Raw genomic sequence first — 24699 nt, 5'->3', positions numbered from 1 at the left:
TAGAACAAAGCAAATTGTGTGCTTACAGGATCAGGGCAAATTGACTGTTAGCCATAATAGAAATTAAGTTTCCCAGTGCCCCATACAACCACTCTTTCTTTAAAAAGATGGAAACATTTTTTTTTCCACTTGAGAGGAATCTCCGATATGGTCACTCATTGTCATTTTTCTTTTCCAATTATAAGTGGATCTCAACAAAATGAACTGAAACCAGTAAAACCTGTGTTCAGTTTAAGGCACCTTGAAGTCTTCTTTGTAAAGTAGGGTGGTAGGGCTTCATTTCATTGTGCTTAAAATCGGCAGCTAATTTAGTCAGCCATGGGTGGAGCATCACCTGGGGATCATCTGGGTTTTTTTTAAAGCCTTCAAAAAGACGGAGACCAGATTTCTTAATCTAGTGTGTGTGTCCAAGTTTTATGATTTTACAATGCATCTGTTGTGTGATTTCAAGTATTTCATAAATCAGTTTCTCTGAACGATGGAGAGTGCCGTCTTTCGTATTCCCTGCTGTACTCACAGTTTTATACTTTAATCCTTACCCTTTGTGCAATTGCCGATTGTTGGCCTGAGCAGTGACATATCTTGCCCTTCCTGCTTAAGGAAAAGGATGATAAAATCAGATGGACTGACGTCAGTGTGTTTTCCAAGTTGGGGCTATTGCTTTGTGTTGAATCAGTACTAAAGTGTGTATGCCAGCCTTGTGAGTAATTTTTCCATGAAGATCCCTCTGCCCTGTGACCTCTGTTTACCATTTTGGCTCTTTGAGAAGACTGCAATGTTTACGTGTAATTTATTCCTAACAATAATTTAATGACTGGCACCTTTCATATTCCCCTAATCTCTAAATGTAGAATTTAATCTGAATGGCCTTCAGTTTAACTTTTTAGCTTCTCCATTCTCAGTTGAAGCTTTTGGAAGCTGACTTGTGAATTTAATTTTGAAGCTCCTCTGTGTTAACAAAAGTGGTATTAGTTGGGGGGTTTGGTTTTGTTTTCATTCCTGGGTCCCCTGAGCAGCTGCTCAGGAAGATTTTACTTTCTTGTCCACTGGGAAGGACTCTTCATTCTTTTTTTTTTTTTAATCAAATTTTTTTGCTATTTTTTTGTGTTTATGTGTCAACTGTGGATTTTCTTCAGTTTGGTTTGATTGCTAAAGGAACGGTTGGATGATAATTGCCTATTTTTCCGAGTGAGAATGGACAGTATTTAGTGATAAATTGCATGTGAGGTGACAGAGAGGTGATCAAAGGAGGCGTCCAGCTGTCCTGCCGAGAGTGTGAATGGACGAATGGGCCTTTCCCAGGACGGAGGAATCAGGAAGAGATGTGAGCTAGTGCTTAAGAGTGCATTTTGCTGTATATCGGGTTTAAGATACACATGAGATACCCAAGTGACAAAGAGTCGTCATATGGGTGTGACTTAAGGGACTGCATCTGTGCTGGTGATATCAGTTTGGAAGCCATTCATTCATAGATATTATTTAAAACCTTGGGAAGGGATGAGATCATTGAGAGAAAACGTTTTGGCCTGAGAAAACAGAACCTGCAGTTGAATCTACAGTGCCCACAGTTGGAGGTTCTGAGGTGACAAGTAGCCAGCAAGAAATCCAGAAACAGCAATGTGAGAGGCAGGAGGGGAAGAAGAGAATAATACAGTGTCTGAGAATCCAAGAGAAGGTGGGCCCCCAGAAAGAGAGCGGTTACTTTTATTATTATTAAGTTGTTACAATATGAGATATATATATATATTTATATATATAATGTATGAGATATATTTTATATATATATACAGTATGATATATATCTATATCTCATTGCTTTAAAATGTATAAATAACATGGAGTATGTCTTCTAAATTCTTACAAGTTTATATTATTTACATTGCTCCCCCCAAAAAAATCTTTCTTTTTTTATGTACTCTGAAAAAGATTGGAGATTTGCTTATGTTGAGGGCTGCTTTTGTTCCAAGGTCTATGATAAATATTCACCTCAGAAATAAGAGGTGCATTTAAAATCCTTGCTCAGTCACTTCTGTGCTCACCCTCAAGGTTTTCAGAAGTTGGTGCTCTCAAGTGGGACAGCTTCAGTGATGGCCACAGGGATTTTGGTTTTTCTGGCACCGTGGTGCTTCTGGCTCACTCTTCACCAGCTTCGCCCCAAGTCATCTCTGAACTTGAGGTAGTTACGCTTAGCTGTATGTAAATCCAGACTATCTCCAACCCATTAGCTGGCAAGAGTGTGGGTTTGGATCATGGAAAAACTAGCTGTTCCACAGAGGTAAAATAACTTGAGGCAGGGGTGCCATTAGCATGGCGGACAGCTATCTGTTTTCATTGAGTGCCCAGGGCCCTTGATAGAAGGCTAGTGGTTCAGCATAACCAAAGTGGCCTTTACCTATTGGGCAGCTGGCCGGAGGAGCTTAAAATCTGTACTCCAGATTCAACTACATGTGCTGAAGAATGTTTTCTTAAATATCGTGTACAGCATGCCATCTCTGTCTTTGAACTTACTCACTCTGGCATCATTATCGTATCAGCTTTAATGATGCTTTAATGCAAATTTATGTGTTTGTTGCAGCAATATGTGAGTACTTCTCTACAAAAGCCCTGCACATTGTAGGCTTTTCAAGTTCTAAGCTTTTACGTTAGGAGTAACAGTGGGTAAGGCTCAGAGCTTGTCGTGATATGGCGTACATATGCTGTGGCAACCCTCACAGTGCTGAGGGCTCAGCTCTGGGGAAGAGCCGCCCGCCCACACTCCCACTTCAGAGTTGACAGCCAGTTTGGGTTTCCTTGGACTATGAAGAGAAAGGTGGAGAAAGTTTAGAAGAGGATACATGCAAGAAAGTCACAAAGTTTAGGAAGAGTTGAGATTTGCTTTAAACAAACTGAAATATTTTAGGTTTCTAAAAAATGTCTTTAAAACCCTTTTTTCTATTTATAAAAGCTGTGTGTATTTATTGTAGACAATTTGGAAAATGCAAGAAAGTATAAAAATCATCTATATTCTTATCCATCTCTCAGTTAACTACTTAACATTTGGGGTTTTGTCTAAATATGTATATTTATATATCTACATCTATAATATGTATTGCATGTATGTATACATGAATTTGCACACAAACAAATTAATGTACACACATGCATTTGTGTATGTGTGTGTAAGTATGGGATCTGGGATGTAATTTTATCTAGGTCACTTTCTTTCCATGCTACTTTGAGGTTTTGACATATCATTAAAATGTCTTTTTCCCCCAGATGCTTGATTTTAATGAACATAAAATACTCCATTTTATGAATGTGCAATAATACCTTCCTCTAAATGAATATTTTGGCTGCTTCCAGTTTTTTATTCTTATAAATAATGTGTGGTGAACAGTATTACACAAAATTCTTTTTGATCAACGCTAATTAGTTTCGCAACTGAAACTGGGAAGTTATTCTTCAGGACGCTGGCCTTCTATTGTCCTGTATTTGTATTGTTAGGCCGTCCATTGTTGTTTGAGGCCCTAAGAGTCAGAGTTTGGGTCCACAGGAAATGCTCTTTAATGCTTGCTGCAAGTGACATTTAATAAGCATTGAGAATGTGTTATGCAAGCACCAGAATAACTTGGCGTGTACCTAAGTACATCTCAAGTGTGTTCTCTCTAGGCAAAACAATAGTTAGTTCTGTTACACTTCCAGGAACGTTGTACCCAGTGACGTTGTGGTGACCTGGAGACGTTAGTGAGGTGCATGAAGGAGGAACTGGTGGTACAAGAAGCTGCAAAGCTGTTCACACGTCACACTGTGTTCCTGCTTTTCCAGACATTGTGGACTGGACTCTGGCACAGAAGGCTCTGGCTACTACGTAACTCTGTAATCCTGCTACCCGGGCCCTGTTAATTTACAGATCTCTAACAACGGATACAGTACTAAGTGGTGTATGTAATAAACACTGCACCTCAGGGTAAAAGTCTGGGTTTTGCTTACCTCTACCAGGTGCTTCTTGGAGCAAACACTCTGTAGGGCTCAACTTCCTTTTCTATAAAATGGTGATAATAGAACTTGCCCCTGCAGCCTGTAGTGAATGATTAAATTTGACAGTATTTGCAGTGTTATAAAGTGCCAAACAGTGTGAGATTTTAACAAACTACTAAAACATCGTTGTAACCAGTCTGAATTCATGGTGTGGTTAAAATAACAGGACACCATAGTCTATAAACTCGAAGCAAATTAGAGCACAGGCTTGTTGGAGTCTCCAAGTGGGTTGCTGTCAGTGGAATGTGGCATCATCCTGTGACAGTCTCTGCTGGGATACGTTTGCAGTAGTCTGTGGTATCTTCATCTTGACACACCAGCCTTTGGAAGTCCCTCAGCTGGAGCACTTACATGGGCTTAGAGCTGATTTGGGAAATAAGCAGTGTGTTTAAAAAAGTCCACTCCAGCGCATCAGAACCACAACAATTCCAGAGGGGCTGCCTCAGGCACAGGGAGTAGGAAGGGTGATTTGGGAGTGGGGTTCATAGCCCTCTAGTCCACTTTTGCTTCAACCAGAGAAACATCAACTTTTGTCACAGTTTAGGCTACAGAGTAATTTTTTTGCCTGAGCTAAAGGTAAAGATGAGAGCCAGTTCCAGAGCCCTGCTTACTGGTCACTGCCTCTTGCCTCTTTCCCAGCGCGGCCTGGGAACCTGGCCCCGAAGGTGCCCTCTGGAGGGAGCAGGAGGGGCCTCGAATATCCCCAGAGTGTGCTCTGTTTCACTCTTCTTTTGGGGCCCTGAACACAGTGTCTAGATTAGTGGTTTTCATTTACGTTTCTTCTGTCCTACTCTGTCAAAGAACTTGAGTCCACCACATGCCTGAAAAGAGGGTGGGGGAGAGCTCACTTTTCCAGAAAGAAACTCATGGGCTAACATGTATTTGGTTGTTATAGTTATCATTTAGGGTATGTTTTAAGGATAGAGAAAAAAATTCCAGATTAGTTTAGGAATGAACTACGATGCTGTCATACTTTAAAAGAGTAACTGGTAGTCAGGAGCTGAACAGGGAAATAGTACACTAACAAGTCCCCACACCGCTGTGTCAGGTCAAGGATGGTCAGCAGGAGGTGGCACCTCCCCAGTAACCAAGGGAGAATGTTCATCCTTTTCCCTTAGATCTGAAAAAGTTATATTTTAGGCTAATACATTAAAAGTTTTATGGTAGTCTGCTATCGATCACCTATAACTTTGAACAATTCTCTTTCATTTTCTTTTCTGTTAGAGGAGATTGTATTACATGCATTTTTCTAACATTCTTTTTTAATATTTCTTTTAAGGCTATATAACTTGATATTTCTAGTTCTTTTGTTCGAAATGATTCTTTTTCCCTGTGTTCTCAGGATTGATTCATACTGGCCTTGTGTTCTTCACTGGCGGCCTGCTTTTTAGTATTCTAGAATCTGATGAAAGATGACCTCTCAGCTTCTAAAATGATAAGGAAAAAGTTAGTGTGGGTCAGCAATTTGGGTGCTACAGATGCAAGAAGGAGGGTGGAGTGTGCCCGAGTGACCCACAAGCATATTCTAGATATGGTCACTGTTTTTCATTTTATTATCATCTGCGGATGGATGTTCCATTTGGAAGGACTTCTGATGGGAAGACCAGCTGTCCTGAGTCTCCTAGGCACACTTGGAAGGCCATGTCCTTCAAAATGTGTCAACTAGAGTAGTAATACATCTCCTTGTGTGGTGAGCATATCTATACACTGGAACAGTGAGGCCTAGAAGCCCCTCTTTGCACATGTGGGAATGTACTGGAACACAGTAGTAGTTACCAGAGGGACCAGTCAGTCATTAAAGGCATGAATTTAGCTTTGAAGGTTTTGAGAGCAGGAGTGTGTACTGTGCACGCCTGAGAGTGAGAGAGAGATACTCAGGCAAAGAACATATAGAACATGCCCCACTTTGGTGTTTAGAGATGCAAATCCTCTTACTATTTTTATTCATTGAAATTGAGATATAATTGACATATAACTGTGTGTACAGTTTAAGGTATACAGCTGTTGGTTTGATGTGTTTATATATTGCAATATGATAACCACCATAGCATTAGCTAATACCTTTACTATAGTATGTAATTACCATTTCTTTTGGTGGTGAGAATGATCAAGATCTAGTGTGAAGTTTACAGTGCAGTGTTATTGACTGTAATCTCTATGCTGAGCATTAGACCCCTGGGACTGTTTTCCTACTAGTTCCAAGTTAGTACACTTAAACATCTTCCCAATTCTTTCAACCCCAGACCCTGGTAATCACCATTCTGCTCTCTGTTTCTCAAAGTTCAGTGTTTTTAGATTCTACATATAGTAACATCATACGGTATCTGTCTTTCTCTGTCTGACTTCTTTACTTAGCATAATGTTCTCAAGATCCCTCCATGTTGTTGCAAATGGCAGAATGCAAATAATTTTAAATAGGCCAAATGCAGGAAAAGCAGCCAGTTCTTCAGTGGGTAAAAAGCCACCTTCCTTGTGGGATCAGTAATTTGGTTTGGGAATGGGCACATTCTGGCATCCTCAAAATTGAAAGAAAAAAAAAGTGAGCTGGTTCACATTTGGTACTTTGGTGCCATTATGTCAGTAGGAAATGTGAGTTTTCAAGCCTATCAATTGTCACTTCATTTGACAGTTTTGGTTTTCGGAAAAGAAAGGCCAAATCCAAACTTTTCTCTCCTTGCAGAGACCCAAGCAGACTCTTAATGTCAAGAGATGTACGTACCTCCCCGACAACAAATTTCACTGAAGTGTAGCGTGCTGTCTGCTTTGTCAGTAGTTCTGTGAAGCTGTTTTATTTCATTCCTCCTCTTCTTACTCTTGACATAAGTGATGGAGGTTCATGTCTTCTGGTGATGAGAGGCTTTAGCCATTTCTGTCGTGAATATGTGGCTATCTAACCTGACTCCTACTTACCATTTTGTTTCCTGAGCTGGTCTTTATCAGCACGATAGAAATTACAATAACTAAATGTAAGTCAGTGACATTAACATACCCCAGAGTGATGGGTTTACTTAGGAGTTGTGTGTTTGTTAGCTAATTATGGTTTTAATTGAAATACTTGTAGCATTCTGCAGTAATATGGGATATTGAGAATATATCAATGATTGGTTGTATCCTCATGAAGAATTACTCCATATACAACATACTATCTCATGATTCAAAAACGGTCAGCTCAGCCTGACCAGTGTGGCTCAGTGGGTGGGGTGTTGACCCACAAAGTGGAAGGTTGCCAGTTGGATTCCTGGTCAGGGCACATGCCTGGGCTACAGATTCAGTCCCAATTAAGGTGCATACAAGAGGTAACTGATTGATGTTTCTCTCTCACATCGATGTTTCTCTCCCTCTCTTTCTCCTTCCCGTTCTCCCTCCCGTTCTCCCTCCCTTCCCTTCTCCCTAAAGAATAAATCAAAATTAAAACAAAAACAAAAACAGTCAACTCATGGCTAGGCCTCAGAAGTAGTGTGGCAGACAGCCTGAGGGGCAGAAGACATCTGTAGTATTGAATACCCTGGCAGATGAGACTCATCATTTGTGCCCATGGCAAAAAAATCTGGCAGCCACCTCCCACCATAGCAAAGCTCATTTTTGAGCTGACCAGAGACTTCCTTCCATTGCCCTTCCAACAGCCTTATCTTTCTTTATCAGATTTGAAAATCTCTACTTCTGTTATTAAACATTCATGCCAAGTAAATTGGGGGTTCTTTAATTTATAACAATGTATCTTTTTGGTGGGGGACCAGATAAATGGAACAAAAGTAATCATTAAGGATAATAGTAATGAAGGTTTTCTTAAGTTGGAAGAAAAATTGAGTTACAAAAAAACCCCACAAATAAAACTCTGCCCTAGATATGGTTTTGTGACTTTTAAATTTGTATGTGATGAATGAAAAATATCTGAATAAGTATCTGAACAGAAAAAAATGATTGCTTATGAAGGAATAAAATTCACGCTGGTCTCAGACTTGTCTTCCACAAATAATGGTGTTGAGACCAAAGAACTGTGTTTGCTCAGCTCTTATATATATTGTATGTATTCATGCATTATTATATATTTGAGATCACACAAAAATATACTTTCCATGTATTTTTGATGACTAAGAGTTAAATTGAAATCAATAATTGAGAAGATGGTGTCTAAAAGTACTATGATGAACATTAGTTGAAAAATGAAAGTTTGAAGTATTCTTTAAATGTAATAGCATAAATAATGACTTACTAGTAACAATACAGCCCTACAACTCCACTTGAATGAGATGAGAGATGGAAATGTGGCAGAAGTACACATGTGCTAAGTGCCTTGACTTTGGGGAGTAGGTCAAGATATAAGAGTTACACTGGCCCTGGCTGGTATAGCTCAGTGGACTGAGCATAAGCCTGACAACCAAAGAGTTGCTGGTTCGATTCCCAGTCAGGGCACATGTCTGGGTTGTAGGCCAGGTCCCCAGTGGGGGTGCACAAGAGACAACCACACATTGCTGTTTCTGTCCCTCTCTTTCTCCTTCCCTTTCTCTCTCTCCTAAAATAAATAAAATCTTTTTAAAAAAAGTTATACTGTATTCCTTTTGAATTTATTAATTAGTAAAATATACATTCAAGTATATTTTAAAATTATCTAAAGGTTATACCTTACTACCATGAAAAGCAGTGATTTTCTTGTATGTCACAGGCAAAATTATTTATATACTACAGAGTATGAAAACTACCAACCTACTTCTCTTTGAAATATCAATGTTATAATTTAATAGGTAAGAGGTCTGGTATTGTAATCTATAGAAAACAACTTGACTTTTAAAATAAATGCATATGCTTTGATGCATTAAAAATCAAACAAATATAAAAAGATTTAATAGAACAGTATAAGAATTATTAACTGGAAACTGTTGAGGTTTATCCCAAGAATACTGATTGGTTTAATATTATAAATACTTTTAATACATCATAGCAATAGGTCAAATGTTCATCTGCATAGATGTGGAAAGTATACATTATAAAATTAAACATCCATTTCTGTTAAAAATTCTTTGGAAAGTGAGAATGAATGGAGGACTTCATAATATAATAAGACATACATAATTTAAACTAATTGCCAATATCTTGAGCGAAACACTAGAGGCATTCCATTAAAACCTCTTCCCATTAATATTTGACTTTGTTCTAGAGATGCTTTGTAGTCATTAGCACATAAAACGGAAACAAAATCTGTAACTCAAAGGTGGTAAAATTTGTTATTTTCAGAGGATATAAATAACCTAGAATAACCCAGAGAGTTAAGTATAGACATATTAAAATTAGTCAAAGTATTCATTAAGTAGACAAAATGAATAAATAGAAATTAATATTATTATATATTACCAACGGTCACCAGTTAGAAGTGATAAAGGAACCAATTTATCACAGAATTTCACTTTTCCCCCCTTACCCTCTCTCTGCCTCACCCCATCAACAAAAATGGGGCACAAGATACCACACCTTTGAAGGAACCGAAGAGAGACTTTAAGGAGTCTTGCTTGCTGTGAAGAAACAACAAACCTCTATTTGAGAGCTAAGCTGTTTTTGAATAATGGGAAGACATGTCATGTTCATTGGAGGAAGGCTAAATGTTATTTCTCCAAATTAAATTACAGCTAGTTCTAGCTGTGTGTGCGCATGTGGACTGTTTCCTTCATTGCAGGCACCACATTCATTCTGTCTGGTTTAAGCAGAGGGTGATTTATTAAAGTCTATGAGGCAGCACACAGGATTTTCAGGAGGGCCAGAGCATTGCCGGTCACACAGCCTGGGGAAGGTCCCAGGCCACGCCGCGGCACTGTGCCAAAGCAAGTCCTGGCTACTACTGCCCCTGGACCCTGGACTCCAGAAACTCTGACACTGCTGACCTCCCGGAGAGATGCCTCCGCCACCACTTTTGCCACAAAATTGATTCCTTTGGCACATACTTCCTTATGTTGCCCTTTTTCCAGCTCAAGTTCAGTTCAGAGTTAATTGTCAGAGACTTGCCTACACTATAATTGCAGGAAAAGCTGAAAAAGAGGGCGGTGGCCTCAGCCTTGGAGAGGCAGGTCCCGTAATATGGGAAATTCCTCTTATATAGGTTGGCTGCTCAGAAGATATTGGGTGACCATAATGATGACAAATGCTTACCGTGGTAACTCGACAGAGACCCTAGCATCCACCAGGAAGACTAAGTAGATACAATTGGCCAAGTAAATTCCATGAGTTAGACCTGACCACCTGAAATTAGCACACATCATCTTGTGATAGCAATGCCAGCAGTTATTCACGTGGGGAAAAAACTGACGGGTTGATAGTGAGGTGAAGGGGAAACTTCACATACTACCAAGAAAGTAATAGTTTCATCTGGAAATGGTACTGGGAAAATTGCTAGCTAAATGAAAATACACAAGGGAAGCTATCTTCGTACTGTATATTAAAATGATTTTCACATGGATTTTAAATTACCTATAAAAATGAAACCCTAAAAAGTAAAATTAATGTCTAGTTGAATATTTAATATGTCTAAAAATGGGAAATAATTTCTGAGCATGAAAAAGTAGATGAAATTACTAAGAAGAAGATTGATAATATGAGCACACTAAGAGTTTAAAATTCTGTAATTTAAAAATGCTATAAACAAAATTAAGACGCTAACAAATGACTGAGAAAATATCTGCAATAAATATGATGGGCAGAAGTTTAATACTGTTAAGTCCTAAGTAGTTTTTTTTTGAGTAACCTCAAATTCTAGTGTTCCTCCTTCCTGTGTTCAGTCATCCTTTCTTTTAAAGTCTTTTTTTTATAAATTCTGATTTTTTTAAAATTATTTATTTTTGGAGAGGGAAGGGAGGGAGAAAGAGAGAGAGAAACATCAATGCGTGGTTGCTGGGGGCCATGACCTGCAACCCAGGCATGTGCCCTGACTGGGATTCAGACCTGCGATGCTTTGGTTCACAGCCTGCACTCAATCCACTGAGCTACGCCAGCCAGGGCTAGTAGTTCTTTTTTTAATAAATGTAAAGAAGTTGTAATGCCTCGCTGAATGAATACACAAGGGACAAGTACAGACAGCTCCCCAAAAGAAGTAGAAATGGCAAGTAAACAAATGAAAAGTTTAATCTCTCACTGGTCAAATACATGCAAATCACAATAATGAAATACCAGTTTTCACCTGACTTGCAAATATTAAAAGCACACCTGGTAATAATAATTTTTGGTGATGGTATAGTGAGATGGGTATTCTAAGTACATTATTGTAAATTGACAATCTTTTTAGTAAGTATGGTGATACTTTATAGCAAAACCCTAAAAATAGTTTGCTTTACTTCAGCCATTATTTGTACTTTGTAAAATATAATTTAAGGAAATAATCAGAAAGGACTCAGAAATATGTATTTCAGGATATTAAATGCACCATTGTTTGTAATAGTACAAAATTGGAAACAACCTAAACCTTAAATAGGAGAGTGATGGTTAAGTTTTAATCCATCTGTATAATGAGTAATTTGTAGCCATTAAAAAATCATCACATCAAAAACAAATGTAGTAGCATAAGAAAATTACCATTACAGCCTCAATATAAAGAGCAGGATACAAAACCTGAATATGGTTCATGATCCTATTTAATAGTGTGGTGTGCCTGGCTGGTGTGGCTGAGTGGATTGAGTGCTGGCCTTTGAACCATAGGGTCACCAGTTCGATTCCCAGTCAGGACAAATGCCTGGGTTGCAGGCCAGGTCTCCAGTAGGGGGCGTGCAAGAGGCAACCACACATTGATGTTCTTCTCCCTTTCTTTCTCTCTAAAACTAAATAAATGAATAAAATATTTTTTTAAAAAGTTTGGTGTGTATGTACATATATACACTATCACAAGGTAGACTAAAGGAAAACACCACAATGTTGCATTAGCAGTATTACCAAGTTCATTTTTATAGTGTAATATATTTTCTAAGTCCTTCACCATGGGTGGGTGTTAGCTTTAGAATTAGGTTTTGAAGTTATTTCAAAAGTGACCAGTACCTTGTCTATGGAGTTTAAACATTACTCCAGCAAAATCCTGTGTGTGCAATGCTTCCACCTTCACCACCTGCCTCCAATTTAAAGCAATTAAACAGTTTTATGTTTAGCATTTTCCAAAATTAGTTGCAGTACCACAGTCACCCTCAGTCTAATGTATCCTTTGTCAGCTGCATGGTGGGGGATGGGGGCGCTGTGCTGCTGCCTTCAATCTAGCGTCACCTAGGACAGCATGAGTCTGCCACAGGGTGGTGGGCAGCCTGGGGGAGACTGGAGTGTTATGACATCTATTGCTCAATAAAAATCTTTTTGACTTTGTTTTGAATAATTGGTTTTGGAAAACATTATAAAACTGTTTAGTAGAATGTTTGCGTTTATTTTTCTGGCAGGTTAAAAACATGTTAAAAATGTTCTAAGTAAAAGTGGTCTGTGCTAAGACTCCAAATTGTAAAGCGTCTGTCTTGTAGGGGAAACATCAGAATTTTGCTTTGCTGTGGCTTCGTTTCATAAAATGTAAAATCTGGCCGTGATGCCCGTACGCCAAGGCTGCAGGGTCAATTTTTGGTGAGGACAGTACAGGAAGCGACCAATGCATGCATCAACAAGTGGAACCGTGCCTGGCCCTGGCTGGGTGGCTAGATTGGTTGGAGCTTTGATCCCAGCTCAGGGCACATGCCTTTGTTATGGGTTTGGTCTCTGGTGAGGTGCACGTGGGAGGCAACCAATTGACGATGCTTCTCTATTGCATTGCTGTTTCTGTCTTTCGCTCTCTCTCCCTCCCTCCCTCCTTTCCTCTCTCTAAAATCAATAAACATATCCTTGGGTGAGTATTTAAAAACATAAGTGGAACAATAAATCGATGTTTCTCTCTGTCCTTCTCTCCCCCTTCCCCTCTCTCTCTATTATCCATAAATAAAAAAATAAAATGTGAAAACTAAGCCCTCACTGAGGCATTATTTTGTTTATTTTCCACCTGACAGTACATTTTTAGTATTAGGTTTTTAAATCATTCTATGAAATGATGGCCTATTACAACATTTGAAATTTCTCACTTTTAAAATTATCACTTGATTAAATGAATAACCAAATGTAGGTATCGGGCTTCACTAGCTTCGTTTTATGTCCCAGTAAAACAGCCAGCAATTCCTACTTCAGTGCCCTTGGAAACTGCCTCAGGTCCTGCCTTGGCCAAGGTTCATTGGTGACGTAGTCAGGAGTGACTTTGTCCTGCTGCCCACGAATGACAGACACGTGTGCGCTCCAGTGGCCCAGCCCGATGAGAGCTTTGTGTTCACCCTGAGCGCCCCATGGGATCTGATACCAAGATCTAACATTTCCTGCTTCCTGAAAATTGCTCTTCCCTTGCTTCCTCCGACACTTTCTTCCGCATTTCTGCCTCTTTACTGGCTCCTTTTTGTTTCCTCATCCATTTTAACTCTGAGGGTCCCTTGGGTTACATCCTTTGTGACTCTTTCATTTGTGACAAGCACTCTCTGAGCAAGGTCTTCTGCTTCGTGCATGTGCTGAGTGTTCCCACAGCTTTCTCCTGGGCCTGGACGTTTCCCCTGAGCACACAGATGCGAGCTTCTGTGTACTGGAGCTCTTCCGTCTGAGTATGTCCCAGCGGCACCTGTTACCCAGTACCAGCTTTAGTTCTGTTAGAAAGCTGGTAACAACTCAGCTATTAGTGACATTATCCACCTGTTCACCCAGCCTAGCAACCTGGGCCTCATACCCTGTTGCACCCTACCTGTTAAATCCTACTTTCCTTTGGCGATGTCTCACGCCTGGCTCCTCTCCCCCGCCTCCAGTCCAGGGCTTTTGCAATAGAATGAGAACAGGGTCCCCACTCTGGGCATCATGCCATCACTGCCTGTGCCACCTCCGTCAAATCTCCCTCCTACACTGAAGCTGTTTTTTTAAAAGACATGAACTGAATTATTATGTCTTTTTTTTTTACAGAGAGATTGAGCTTTTATTTTTCAAATTTTAATATATTTTATTGATTATGCTATTACAATTGTCCCATTTTTTTCTCCCCTTTATTCCCCTGCACCCTGTACCCACCTACCACCAGTATCCCCCATCTTAGTTTATGTCCATGGGTCGTACATATGAGTTCTTTGGCTTCTCCATTTCCCATACTGTTCCTAACCTCCCCCTGACTGTTTTGTACCTACCATTTATGCTTCTTATTCCCTGTACCTTTTCCCCCCATCCTCCCCCATAAATATGTTTTTTAACCAAGGACAGGCAGTCTGTGGTTTGTCATGACACCCACAAGCATGCCGGTCCCTGGATTGTGGTCCCCAGACCACAGCAGCACCAGGAGCCTGGTGGGAGATATAAGCTCTCAGGCTCCCTCCCAGATCTATCAGTTAAATATCAGGCGGTGCCCAGTGATCTGTGGTCTAACAGATCCTCAAGGTGATTCTGCTGCACTCTACAGTTTGTGAATTACTGCAGGCTCTAAAGCCTGGCTGCACATTAGAATCACTGGTGGAGCAAAAAAATAAAAACAAAACAAAACAAAACAAAAAAACAACTCAGGTCCCAGACCAATTAAATCAGGAACTTCAAGTGCCTAGCCTGGCATCAGTATATAGCTTTTTAAAAGTTCCCCAGGGGGATTTCATACATAGTAAATGGTAGAGAACAACTTAATCTGTAAAATTCACTTTCTTTAGCAGAATCTAAAGCAGCATTTCTCAGACTTGAATGAATGTGGGAATCACCTGGAAAGCTTTAAAAATGATGCCTGCCCCCCACCTCCACCTGCATTCTAATTTAATTAAACTGAAGTGTGACTTGACCATTGGGTTTTTATTTTTTTATGTTCTATTGACTATTGCATTATAATGTGACACACTACTACAAATTTGTACCCAGTCCTTTCGATCATAGCCATTCTAACAGGTGTGAAGTGATAGCTCATTGTGGTTTTGATTAAAATTTCCCAGATAATTATGTCAAGCATCTTTTCATATATCTGTTGGCATGTATATGTCTTCTTTGAAAAAAATCTGTTAAAATTCTTTGCTGCCCTGGCTGGTGTGGGTCAGTGGATTGATCACCAGCCTGCAAACCAAAGGGTCACCAGTTCAATTTCCAGTCAGGGCACACACCTGGGTAGCCGGCCAGGTCCCCAGTAGGGGGCGTGTGAGAGACAACTACACATTGATGTTTCTCTCCCTCCCATTCCTTCCCTCTAAAAACAAGTAAGTAAATAATCTTAAAAAATATTTTATATAAAAAATAAAATTCTTTGCCCATTTTTAATTGTTATTTTTTTTCTATTGAGTTGTATGAGTTCCTTATATATTTTGGATATTAATCCTTTATCAGATATGTGGTTTGCACATATTTTCTCCCACTTGGCAGGTTGCCATTTTGCTTTGCTAACTGTGTAATGTAGCTCCACTTGTTTATTTTTGCTTTAGGCGCTTGTGATTTGGTGTCATATCCAAAAAATCATTCCCAAGACCAGTGTCGAGAAGATTTTTCCCCTGTTTTTTTTTTTTTCTGGTAGTTTTACATTGTCAGGTCTTAGATTTAAGTAAGATAAATATTTGTCAAATTATTTAATATGCTAAAATATGTACCTGTTATATACTTAATGTTTCATTATGAGGGCCTTTAAGACCCTGTGTTGCTTTTTGAGAGAGTAATCACAACTTTTTAGCCCTCCCCGAATACATCCCAACATATCTGAAGGGTTCAACACATTGTAATTACTAACTATGGCTCCTTAAGGTGGTGATTCTATGAAGGTGGTATTTGTGCGTGCAGAATCTCAGGGTAGCATGTGGTTTGAAACAAGCTTTCTTCACCCAACCACCCATTGATCACAGGGCATTCAATGCTGAAGGTCCCATGGTAACAGGTATAGAAGAACCTAAATAGAATAAGTCCCCGAATGGACATGTCCCTGTTATGGGTAAGGGCAAACTATATTTTCCCCAAAGGGGAATGACTAAAAAAAGTAAAGTGATTTTATATTTGCTTCTGATAATCACATGTTAAACTGAAACCCCACGCCTTGATTTTTAACTGTCATAATAATTCTAAATGTTTTAATATTACATGGACCAAGTAACAGGCATTCTGCCAATGAAAGAAAATGAAAGCATGAGATGTGCAATTTTAAGTCAAATGCCTCATTCATTTACTGTTAGGTATTGAATAAAATAAAAACTGGTGTTTCAACTTTGAACATTCAACTGATTAAAATTGATAGTAAACATATAAAAAAGATGATGATTTAGGAATGTTTTCTTTCCTATGTTTCCTTTTATAGAGACTTTTACTCTCAACCCAGGAACATGGGAATGATTCCCAACTTAGGTTGGGGATGTTCCTGATTTAGAGGGAGGGAGAAATTATGGACATAATTGAGTTTAGAGGAGAGTTGCTATGTGACTTGGGTAGGGTATGTGTAATACCTTACTTGATTGAGCTAAGAGGGCACCTGTGGGCAGGTGGGCGTTCCAGAGTGTTGACAGGGTAAGAAGGTGTTTGTTTGGGTTGATAGGGAAGAGATCTGAGGCCTTCGCTCCGTTTTGAGAATACTTGGAAGTCAGAGTGAAGCGAGTGTATGAAAGGAGCATTGAACTAGTGTGCCTGAGACAAGGAAGAGAGAAGCAGAGTTATAAAAGAAAATAGGGAAGTTAAGAGAAAAAAAATCCAAGACTTCTTAGTTAAGAGCTGTAAGGGCACGTGGAAGTTTTGGAATTGATTTACAGCGTACTGGGAAATTCTGAGGCCACAGCTCTCAAAGCTGGCAGCATGTTAGAATCACTTGGTTTACAAGCGGGTGGGGTAGTGGCTGGCCATCAGCTAAGGAGATGGAAGAGGAAAGTAAGAGAAAAACAGAGGAGAAGGAGTCTCAGGACCATTCTAAGGATTTATATGGTTTTTTGGAAACAAGGTCAGAGTTCAGGCTTGTTAGATATTTGCCACATTACATACTATTTTATTATGAAGCAATATAATTTAGTGTCTTTGATTCTTTTAAGTCTGAACATATTTCTGGCTAGAAACTGAAAAATGATGGACAAGTTAAAAGGAAAAATATACATATATTTCTTCTTTCAGGTTGAATTCCTCTATTACTAGAGAGGTCAAAAGAACATTTAGCATTCATTGAATGAGACTGCTTTAAATTCAGTATTTATTTTTTTTTAACTAAGAGGAGCTGAAAGGAAGAGGTTAATAATAGAGAATACCTCTAGATTGCATTATATGCAAGTTATATGGATGTGCAGCATTTCATTTAAATATTCCCTCTCTGGCTGGAAATTACTCAGCACTTGAAACAAACAATCTGAGAAGAACCAATTTCCTGATAGCATCCACCCCTCTTCTAGGTAAAAAGGGAACTTCCTTGTATCTAATTATGTTAAAAAATTGAAATCTCTTCTTGTAAGACAGAAGAAAATAACATTTATTCCTCAGGTTGTATCCTTTAACTCAGTCTTTTATCTGGGTTTGGAGACTAATTAATTATCTAAGTAATAGAATGTATCGAGTTTCATACAATATGAAACTGCTATTACAGTGGCTATATTCTTACCTCCCCTTGCTTGACCTTACCAGTGCAACTCAGTAGCTTTAAGCAAAGGCTAAAAGTAATCTCTTCCCTATTGCTGGAAAGATGAATTACTGTAGATGGGAAGAAAACATAACAACTAAAAATCAACTTTCTTCATCACTCTTGACATTCACCAGTCTTTACCCGGGATCACCTTGAGATGTGACACCAATTCAGAGTAATAAGTAGGGTCAACGAAAAGCTAAAACATTCTCAGGAACCCATTATTATAACACATCTCCAAGGGACTGGTGTCAGTGCCACAGCATTTCAAACACGGCATACGGATTCCAGAGGAGCGGCTTCGCAACACGGAGAGAGTAGGCGTCTGTGAGGGTTGTCTGACATGGCAATTGGCCTGTTATTGAAACCCTCTTCACTCCCTGCATGTTTTTCACCCTATAACCTCACCAGGCATTCCTTAGAAAACATTACATGCACAATTAAGAGTCTGTTATGACACAGTACGTTCTCTATATGGTATTATCACTCAGTTTTTCAGTAAACGATGTTGATACATTTAAGTGCTTTGGTTTAAAAGAAATTTCTTTTCCACATGAATTAGCATTCAGAATTAGTTTCACAAGAGGAGTCTAGAGTTGGTGATGCACAGATGTGCTTCTGTCCGTAGATTTTTAGCTTTTTGGGGTCTTGTCAATCTGTCCTACCAAGTAGTTCAAAACTCTGTGCATAAAACAAAACTTAATACATAATTATTCATTAGAAAAAACAATATTTCTAGTTTCTAGTTTACTGTATAACAGGGACTAGGTTAGGCACTGAGAAATCAAAATGTGCTTTTTATGTGTCTGTACATGTAACCAGGATTTATCCCTCACTAGCACTTTAGAATAAGTTAGTGAGAGGAAGAGAAAAATAAGATATATTATATATGTCACTATATTTCATTCAGTTTTACCTATGGTGACAGGAGACAGAATGATTGAAATTGTCATTACCCAAACTTCAGTATGTACCCTATGCGATTTTTCTTCTCTGTAAGCCTCTCCCTAGCAAGGACTAGTCTGAGTGTCTGAAACTGATCAATTCAGTTTACTCAATTCAGGCTATTCAATCTATTAGTCACTAAATAATGTGAGCTGAAAAATTGTTACTTGTTCTCAAGTACAATAAAAACTATAACAATTTTTAAATGTTTAATTATATAACATAAATGTTACATAGGAGAACTGCAACTGGCTGTAACATTGTTGTATAGAATTGCACACAGTCTGGACTCTGAGCACATTTTAACATATTTGAAATTATTTGAGCTGGTGCCTCTCTGTGTAAGTAAGAGTCTAGAGCCTACCCAGATATTCAAGTTTTGCTCTTAATTCTCTCTCACACTCCCAAACCCTATCCTCCCCCAGTCTTCCCCATCTCAATTAATTCACTGTCTACTCATTTGCTTAGTCCTCGAACCTGGAAGTCATTTTTGTCTCCTCTCTTCTCCCATCATTCCACTAAATCTAATTTTTCGGCAAATCCTACTGGCTGTGCAGCCAGAACATACGTGAGATGTGCATCTCTCCAGAGACTGTCGTCTCTCACCTTGTCTGTGCCAGTAGTCTCCTAGCTGCTCTCCCTTCCACTCCTGTCTGCTTAGAGCCCACAGGCCACAGAACAGCTAGAGGGATCTTTTTTAAATGTACATCAAGTCATACTCTTGCCTTCTGTGTCATGGAGGGAGGATTAATAAACATTTGTTGAATGCGTCAGTCAGATGGCAATGAGTAGTGGTGCTGGCTATAGGAGGACCAACACGGGGTAAGGGGATGGGAAAAACCAAAAGAGGTTCAGGGAGCCCAGATTTTCAAAAAGTGTTGGTTCATTGTGAATAGGCCTTGTAAATAAGTCTGTCTTTTTTATTTTTTATTTTTAGCTTTTATCAACACCCAGTGTATTGTAGATATCTTTTTTTAGTATCTTTTTAAAATTTTTTATCATTGACGCTGTTACAGATGTCCCCTATACTGAACGCTGTCTTTATTTGAAAATCTGGGCATATCAGCCTCCTTCTTGTCATTGGCCTACTGTGACTCCTTTGCAACTTACCCAGAGACAGTTCCACTGAAGGCCAACCAAGGTTTTTCTGTGTCCACTCAGAGTCTAAACAGCTGTCCAGGTTTAATTAATATTCTGCAATTATCACTGGAGAGGAGCCAGTTTCTGAGACAGCTGTCTAAGTGAAGGGAAGATTTCTAACTCTCTGGCGGCAGCTGGATCTGGTAGGCAAACTTCTCAGGTGATTCGAACTGTTATTTTTGAAAGTTCACTCAGCCTCAGGTGCCCACAAAAACTGTTCCGTTGCCCCCTTTATCTGCTGGCATTCATACTGCAGAAGATCTGAGGTTTGGTTGTGTGAAGTTAGGGCGGAAGGTTTTTAAGCGGTGTCTGTGCATTGCCGAGATGGTCCTACAAAGCAATAAGAAACACACCACTGACTGTTACGGTTTAAAACATCGCAAATCATTTAGGCAGATCATTAAGTCATAACAACAAGGATTCAAATAGGGGCTTACTTTTCATCCACTAGGAGTTTCAAATGGCAATTATCATTAATTCTTGGATTCCCTCAGTCCTGATAGGAAATCAAGGCAATCAGAAACTATCAATTTGTGAACAGACAGCTATTAAAAGCACATTAATAATCTATAGTGGGTATAGCATATGCCTTTTAAAAAGATTTGCAGCTTGTTTCTCTGTGGTGAAGACACAGGACTTCTCCAACCTAATTACAAAGCAATCAAACAGTTTAATTAATCTGGAAATCACTGTCTTAACAATAACTGCCTCTAAAATGAGGCACCCTGTGCAGTCCCATTAGGTAACGTACCATTTTGATATACTGCTTGTTTATTAGCCTTGCGGATCCCCCCGGGGACCATGCGGTTAATTACCTACCCAGCGCCTGACCACTGCTCAGGCTCCCTTTACCGGGTCAGAAACGTCAGCGGCAGTGCCGACAGTGCGTAAAGTGTCCTCGCACTCCAGCATCCGAGAGTCAGCAAATCCCTGGGAGCAGCAGGATCTGAGTTATGAGCAAGTGCAGCACATATGGGCAGAGAATTAACTGGCACCAGTTTTCATCTGAAAGTCTCTCAGGTATTGCTCTGCAGATGTGGGGATGCATTCCGAGGGCAGTGCTGTGAGGAGTGAAGGTCATGTATAGGACTTTGGTTTCAATCCATCTTGCGCTCTCGGACCGGGGAAGCTCTGTGCTTGTCGACAGCAGTCTGGCCCTCATCTCGGAGTTAAGAACATAGAAGACGTGCTTTATTTATAATTTGATCAGTTCTAAATTAGCGGTTGTTTTGATCAACGTACAACTAGTGTCCCTAAGTCTTCAAAGGCTGAGTACATAATGTAGAAATCAAATTTTTATTTTAAATAAGAACAAAAGACTTCAGAGATTGACTTCTGCCTATCAATTCTACTAACCATGTCATTTTTCCCAAAGAAAAATTGAGGAACTTTTTGTAATAAATGACACAAAAATCTGCAGAATACTCATCCACCCTTTTCCTCTGTGACTACCCCCACGGCACTCCTCTCAAAATTCTCTGTCAGTGAGAATTCTCATTATCCCCATCTACCCACATTGAAACCTGGGTCATTTGCTGTCCATGATCTTTCTCATCACTTATTTCTAGTTCATCACCAATGATTCTTGGTTTGCTCACCAAATAATTTTTCTAATGGCTTTCCGTGTGTTAATCTGGCTCCTCCTCCTCAGCCTTTCCATTGTTCACCCACCCCGAGCCCTCGTGCCAGGTTAAAGGTTCTGGCATCTGTCTCTTGCCTCCAAACACCTGCCTAGACCTCGCACTAGCCAGCCCCAGGAAACCAGGTGGGCACCTCACTGGTTTTACCAGTCTGGACTCACGGCTTTCCTGGAGTCTGTCTCTGCTGCGTTGCCCCGCTGTGTTTGGATTGTTTCTGTCCCTTCCTGAAGTCCTTCTGTTTCTTCTCTTACCTCCATCTTGCTGAGCTGCCTTCAAACTAAGCCATAGTCTCTTGTCCTTAAGGAATTATCAGGTATTCTAGTTCACAACACCCTCATTTTCTCTAATGGCCCAGGACTCGTGTGAGCCTTTGTGATAATGTGTGTGTGGGGGGCGGGGGGCAGGGTGTATTTCAGTCTGACCTGAAACAAGAAGGATCTGTGCTTAGTAAGACAGACAGGACAGGTTTCGAGTTGAAGATGTGGGAATTGGGGTTTTATAGCAGTATAGGAGTTCATGAGAAGAAAATGAGGAACATTTTCAATGAATGGACCTGGAAAGGCAGCACAAGATGGAAAAGAAGCAAAAGATGAAAAGGCAGAAGCTGAAGATCAGAAATGGTTGATGGTAGCCTTGATCTTTTTTTAAAAGCAGAGATAAATTAACCTACCTCTGTATCTCTGTCTCTTCCCATTCAATTTCCGAATGATGGGTCACCATGTATCGTAAGCTGTTACATGTCTTCCTGAGGCCACTCATTAAAGTCTCTGAAAGTGAAAGGGGTTTTAAGTTAATTCCCTGTTTTTTTTTTCCTCCTTCAGACTCTTACATATATTCAGTTAGCACTCTCTAGTTATTCTGGTTGATCTCATATAGTCTCCAGGTACGGAGCTTTCTTTACAAAGAACACAGGGCTGAGAGTCAGTGACACGTTTCATTGGCCTCATTATTTATTCTAAGTGAATAGGGAGCAGGGATTGTTCTGAAAATGCTTTGGCTTCAAACAGTCATTTTGTTTCTCCTAATAATTTACTGGTAGTTTGCTCTATATGGGGTGTGAGCAAAGTGATCATTTTTTTTTCTTCCAAGTGAAAAACAAAATTCACATGAAAATTTCTGGCAGTAGATTTATTTCCTTCTAAATAACAAAATTTCAGCCATCCTGATATTCTTGAGACCTTTTAAGGAATATGAAGAGTGATGTATAAGCTAAGTTCTGTGGGGGGAGGAGGACAGCAAAGGGAACGAAGGCTTTTGAGAGGAGTTGAAAGCACTTAATTTAGCCATGTAGATAAATGGGCAGAAATAGTTTCAGATTACTGGATGGCAAAAGCAGAATCCATTTCTCCAGGGGCCCCACAAACAACAGATGCGACGGCATGATCAATTTGATTGCAGCAGGGGGAAAATGCTTCTTGATTCTCTATCCACAAAAAGAGAAAAAAAGTGCTTTTCAGTGATTTCCTGTTACGTGGCTTTAATTGTGCTGTCTGTCATAAAGTTAATGGCATCTGTTGAAGACATCACTATAAAATTTGCAACTTTAATTGAAAACTTGAAGTAGAGGTAGAGCCAGTTCAGAAGTCCCCCAGGTAAGACTAAACCTACCCTCTTTACTGCCTGTTCTTTTTACACAGAGGTAATACAGTGTTTACCTTTACAGCCAGGTACTGACTTTAAGTGCCATCTTGTATTTTGTACACCTGATTACAGTAGTCACATCTGTTACAAAATCAGTAATGTGGCAACTGACTTGCTGTTAAGGATTAAAAATATTTTCCTAATTATTTTCTGTGTTTCAAGAACTTACAGGTTTAGTCTGTGGCCTTCCTCACTTCCTTATTGAAACCAGCTACAGCCCCATCGGGTCCTGAGCTAATTCTGCCAATCTAATTAAACATGCAGAGGACAGCAGGGTGGTCTGGAGTGTCCCGAACTTCCCCACACCAGCTGCCTGCCAAGCTCTCTCAATGATCAGCAGCTGGTTGAGCGTTCTAACAAGCCCCCAAGGAGCTGTTCTTCTTACAGCGAGCAGTCCACGCTCTGTTCGCCTCAGAAGTATTTCGGGAGCACACCCTCTGCCTGTCTTTGTGTGACTGTGGCTTTTCAGGCTTTGTGTGACTGCCTGGCCAGTCACAGCCTAGCTGCTTAGGAACAGAGGGATCTGTGGAAGAAAGTATTGGAAGCCCTGACCTGGTAGCTTAGTTGGTTAGAGCGTCCTCTGGATATGTCAAGGTTGCGGGTTCAATCTCTGGTTAGGGTACACACAAGAAGCAACAAGTAAACGGAATGCATAAATAAGTGCAACAACAAAGATCTGTGTGTCTCTCTTTCAACTTAAATAAATAAAAAATCTTTTGTAGTATTGAGAAAGGTGAATCCTGCTGGGCCACTTTGGCCGTGCTGAGATAGATCTAGGTTGTTTGAGAAATTGGTCTGAACCGCAGTATTCTATGACTTGTTCTAACATATCCTTGAAACTATCGAACACCTTGAAAATGTGTAGTAGGAGATAGGAGGATTTATTTTCAAGAACTCCTACTTTTATTCAGTTTACTGTAAATAAAAAATACTAAGACTACCTCCCTGCAATGGAAAGGCCGTCCCACACGGCCCCTCTGCAGCTCGCGCTTCCCCATCCATCGGCTGTTTGAAATGTTAGCGCATCTGCAAGAGTCAAAACAAAACCTTATGTATCTGTTATTCTATGGGACTGATCTTAAATATTTAGATTATTCAATAGAAGGAGTACCACTGGTTGGTGATATAGGTGAGTGAGTTTACTCATATATCGTCCATGCCTGGAATTCTGTGCTGGAATGGAACTCAGTTCCCCCTCCGCTTCCCGCCCCCTCTCCCAAATGCCTGCTCCAGGGAAATCTAAACCGTTATTGGGGGATGGACATTGTACAGAAGTGTTCAGAAACTTGCTACTAAAGAGAAGAAAGTTCTGGATGTGGATAATGATACAAAAACAAAATCACGTTGTAAATTACTTCCTTCTCTCTCTCTGCAGGCAACAGCCCTCAAGATAGCCCAAGAAATTTCTCCCCCAGTGCCTCAGCCCATTTTTCATTTGCACGGAGGTAAGGATTTCTTGTGAGTTGAATAAAATGTTATGCAGAGAACCCCACCCCCACCCCTATGTTCCCCAGCTTCCCCTAAACCCCCTACACCCTTGCCTTAACACTCCTTAACAGTTTCAATAATGATTTCTGCCTCATGTTAGAGTTGTTGCTACCTCCCTTGGTCAGTCCCTAGATGGTGGGCTCCCAGTGATGGCAGTAAATGGCCATTTCCGTCTCTCCTCCCATGCCCTGTGCAGTGCGTTATGTATGCTGGGTGCTCAACAGATTT

General features: G+C 39.9%; 1 protein-coding gene across 7 annotated transcripts in view; it reads left to right on the top strand.

Annotated features, from left to right (window-relative positions):
* The window catches only part of MAST4 (microtubule associated serine/threonine kinase family member 4), a 527976-nt gene that overhangs the window by 424198 nt on the left and 79079 nt on the right, over nucleotides 1–24699 (top strand). For all 7 annotated transcript variants that reach the window (XM_045848314.1, XM_045848312.1, XM_045848311.1 and 4 more), the window contains one exon: nucleotides 24359–24428. In XM_045848314.1, the coding sequence (XP_045704270.1) occupies nucleotides 24359–24428 (70 nt within the window). The remainder of the gene's footprint in view (nucleotides 1–24358; nucleotides 24429–24699) is intronic.

Source organism: Phyllostomus hastatus, unplaced genomic scaffold, assembly GCF_019186645.2.
Source record: "Phyllostomus hastatus isolate PE091 unplaced genomic scaffold, TTU_PhHast_1.1 phas_contig_58, whole genome shotgun sequence".
Classification (NCBI taxonomy): Eukaryota; Metazoa; Chordata; class Mammalia; order Chiroptera; family Phyllostomidae; genus Phyllostomus; species Phyllostomus hastatus.
This window is presented reverse-complemented; position numbering and strand designations above follow the sequence as displayed.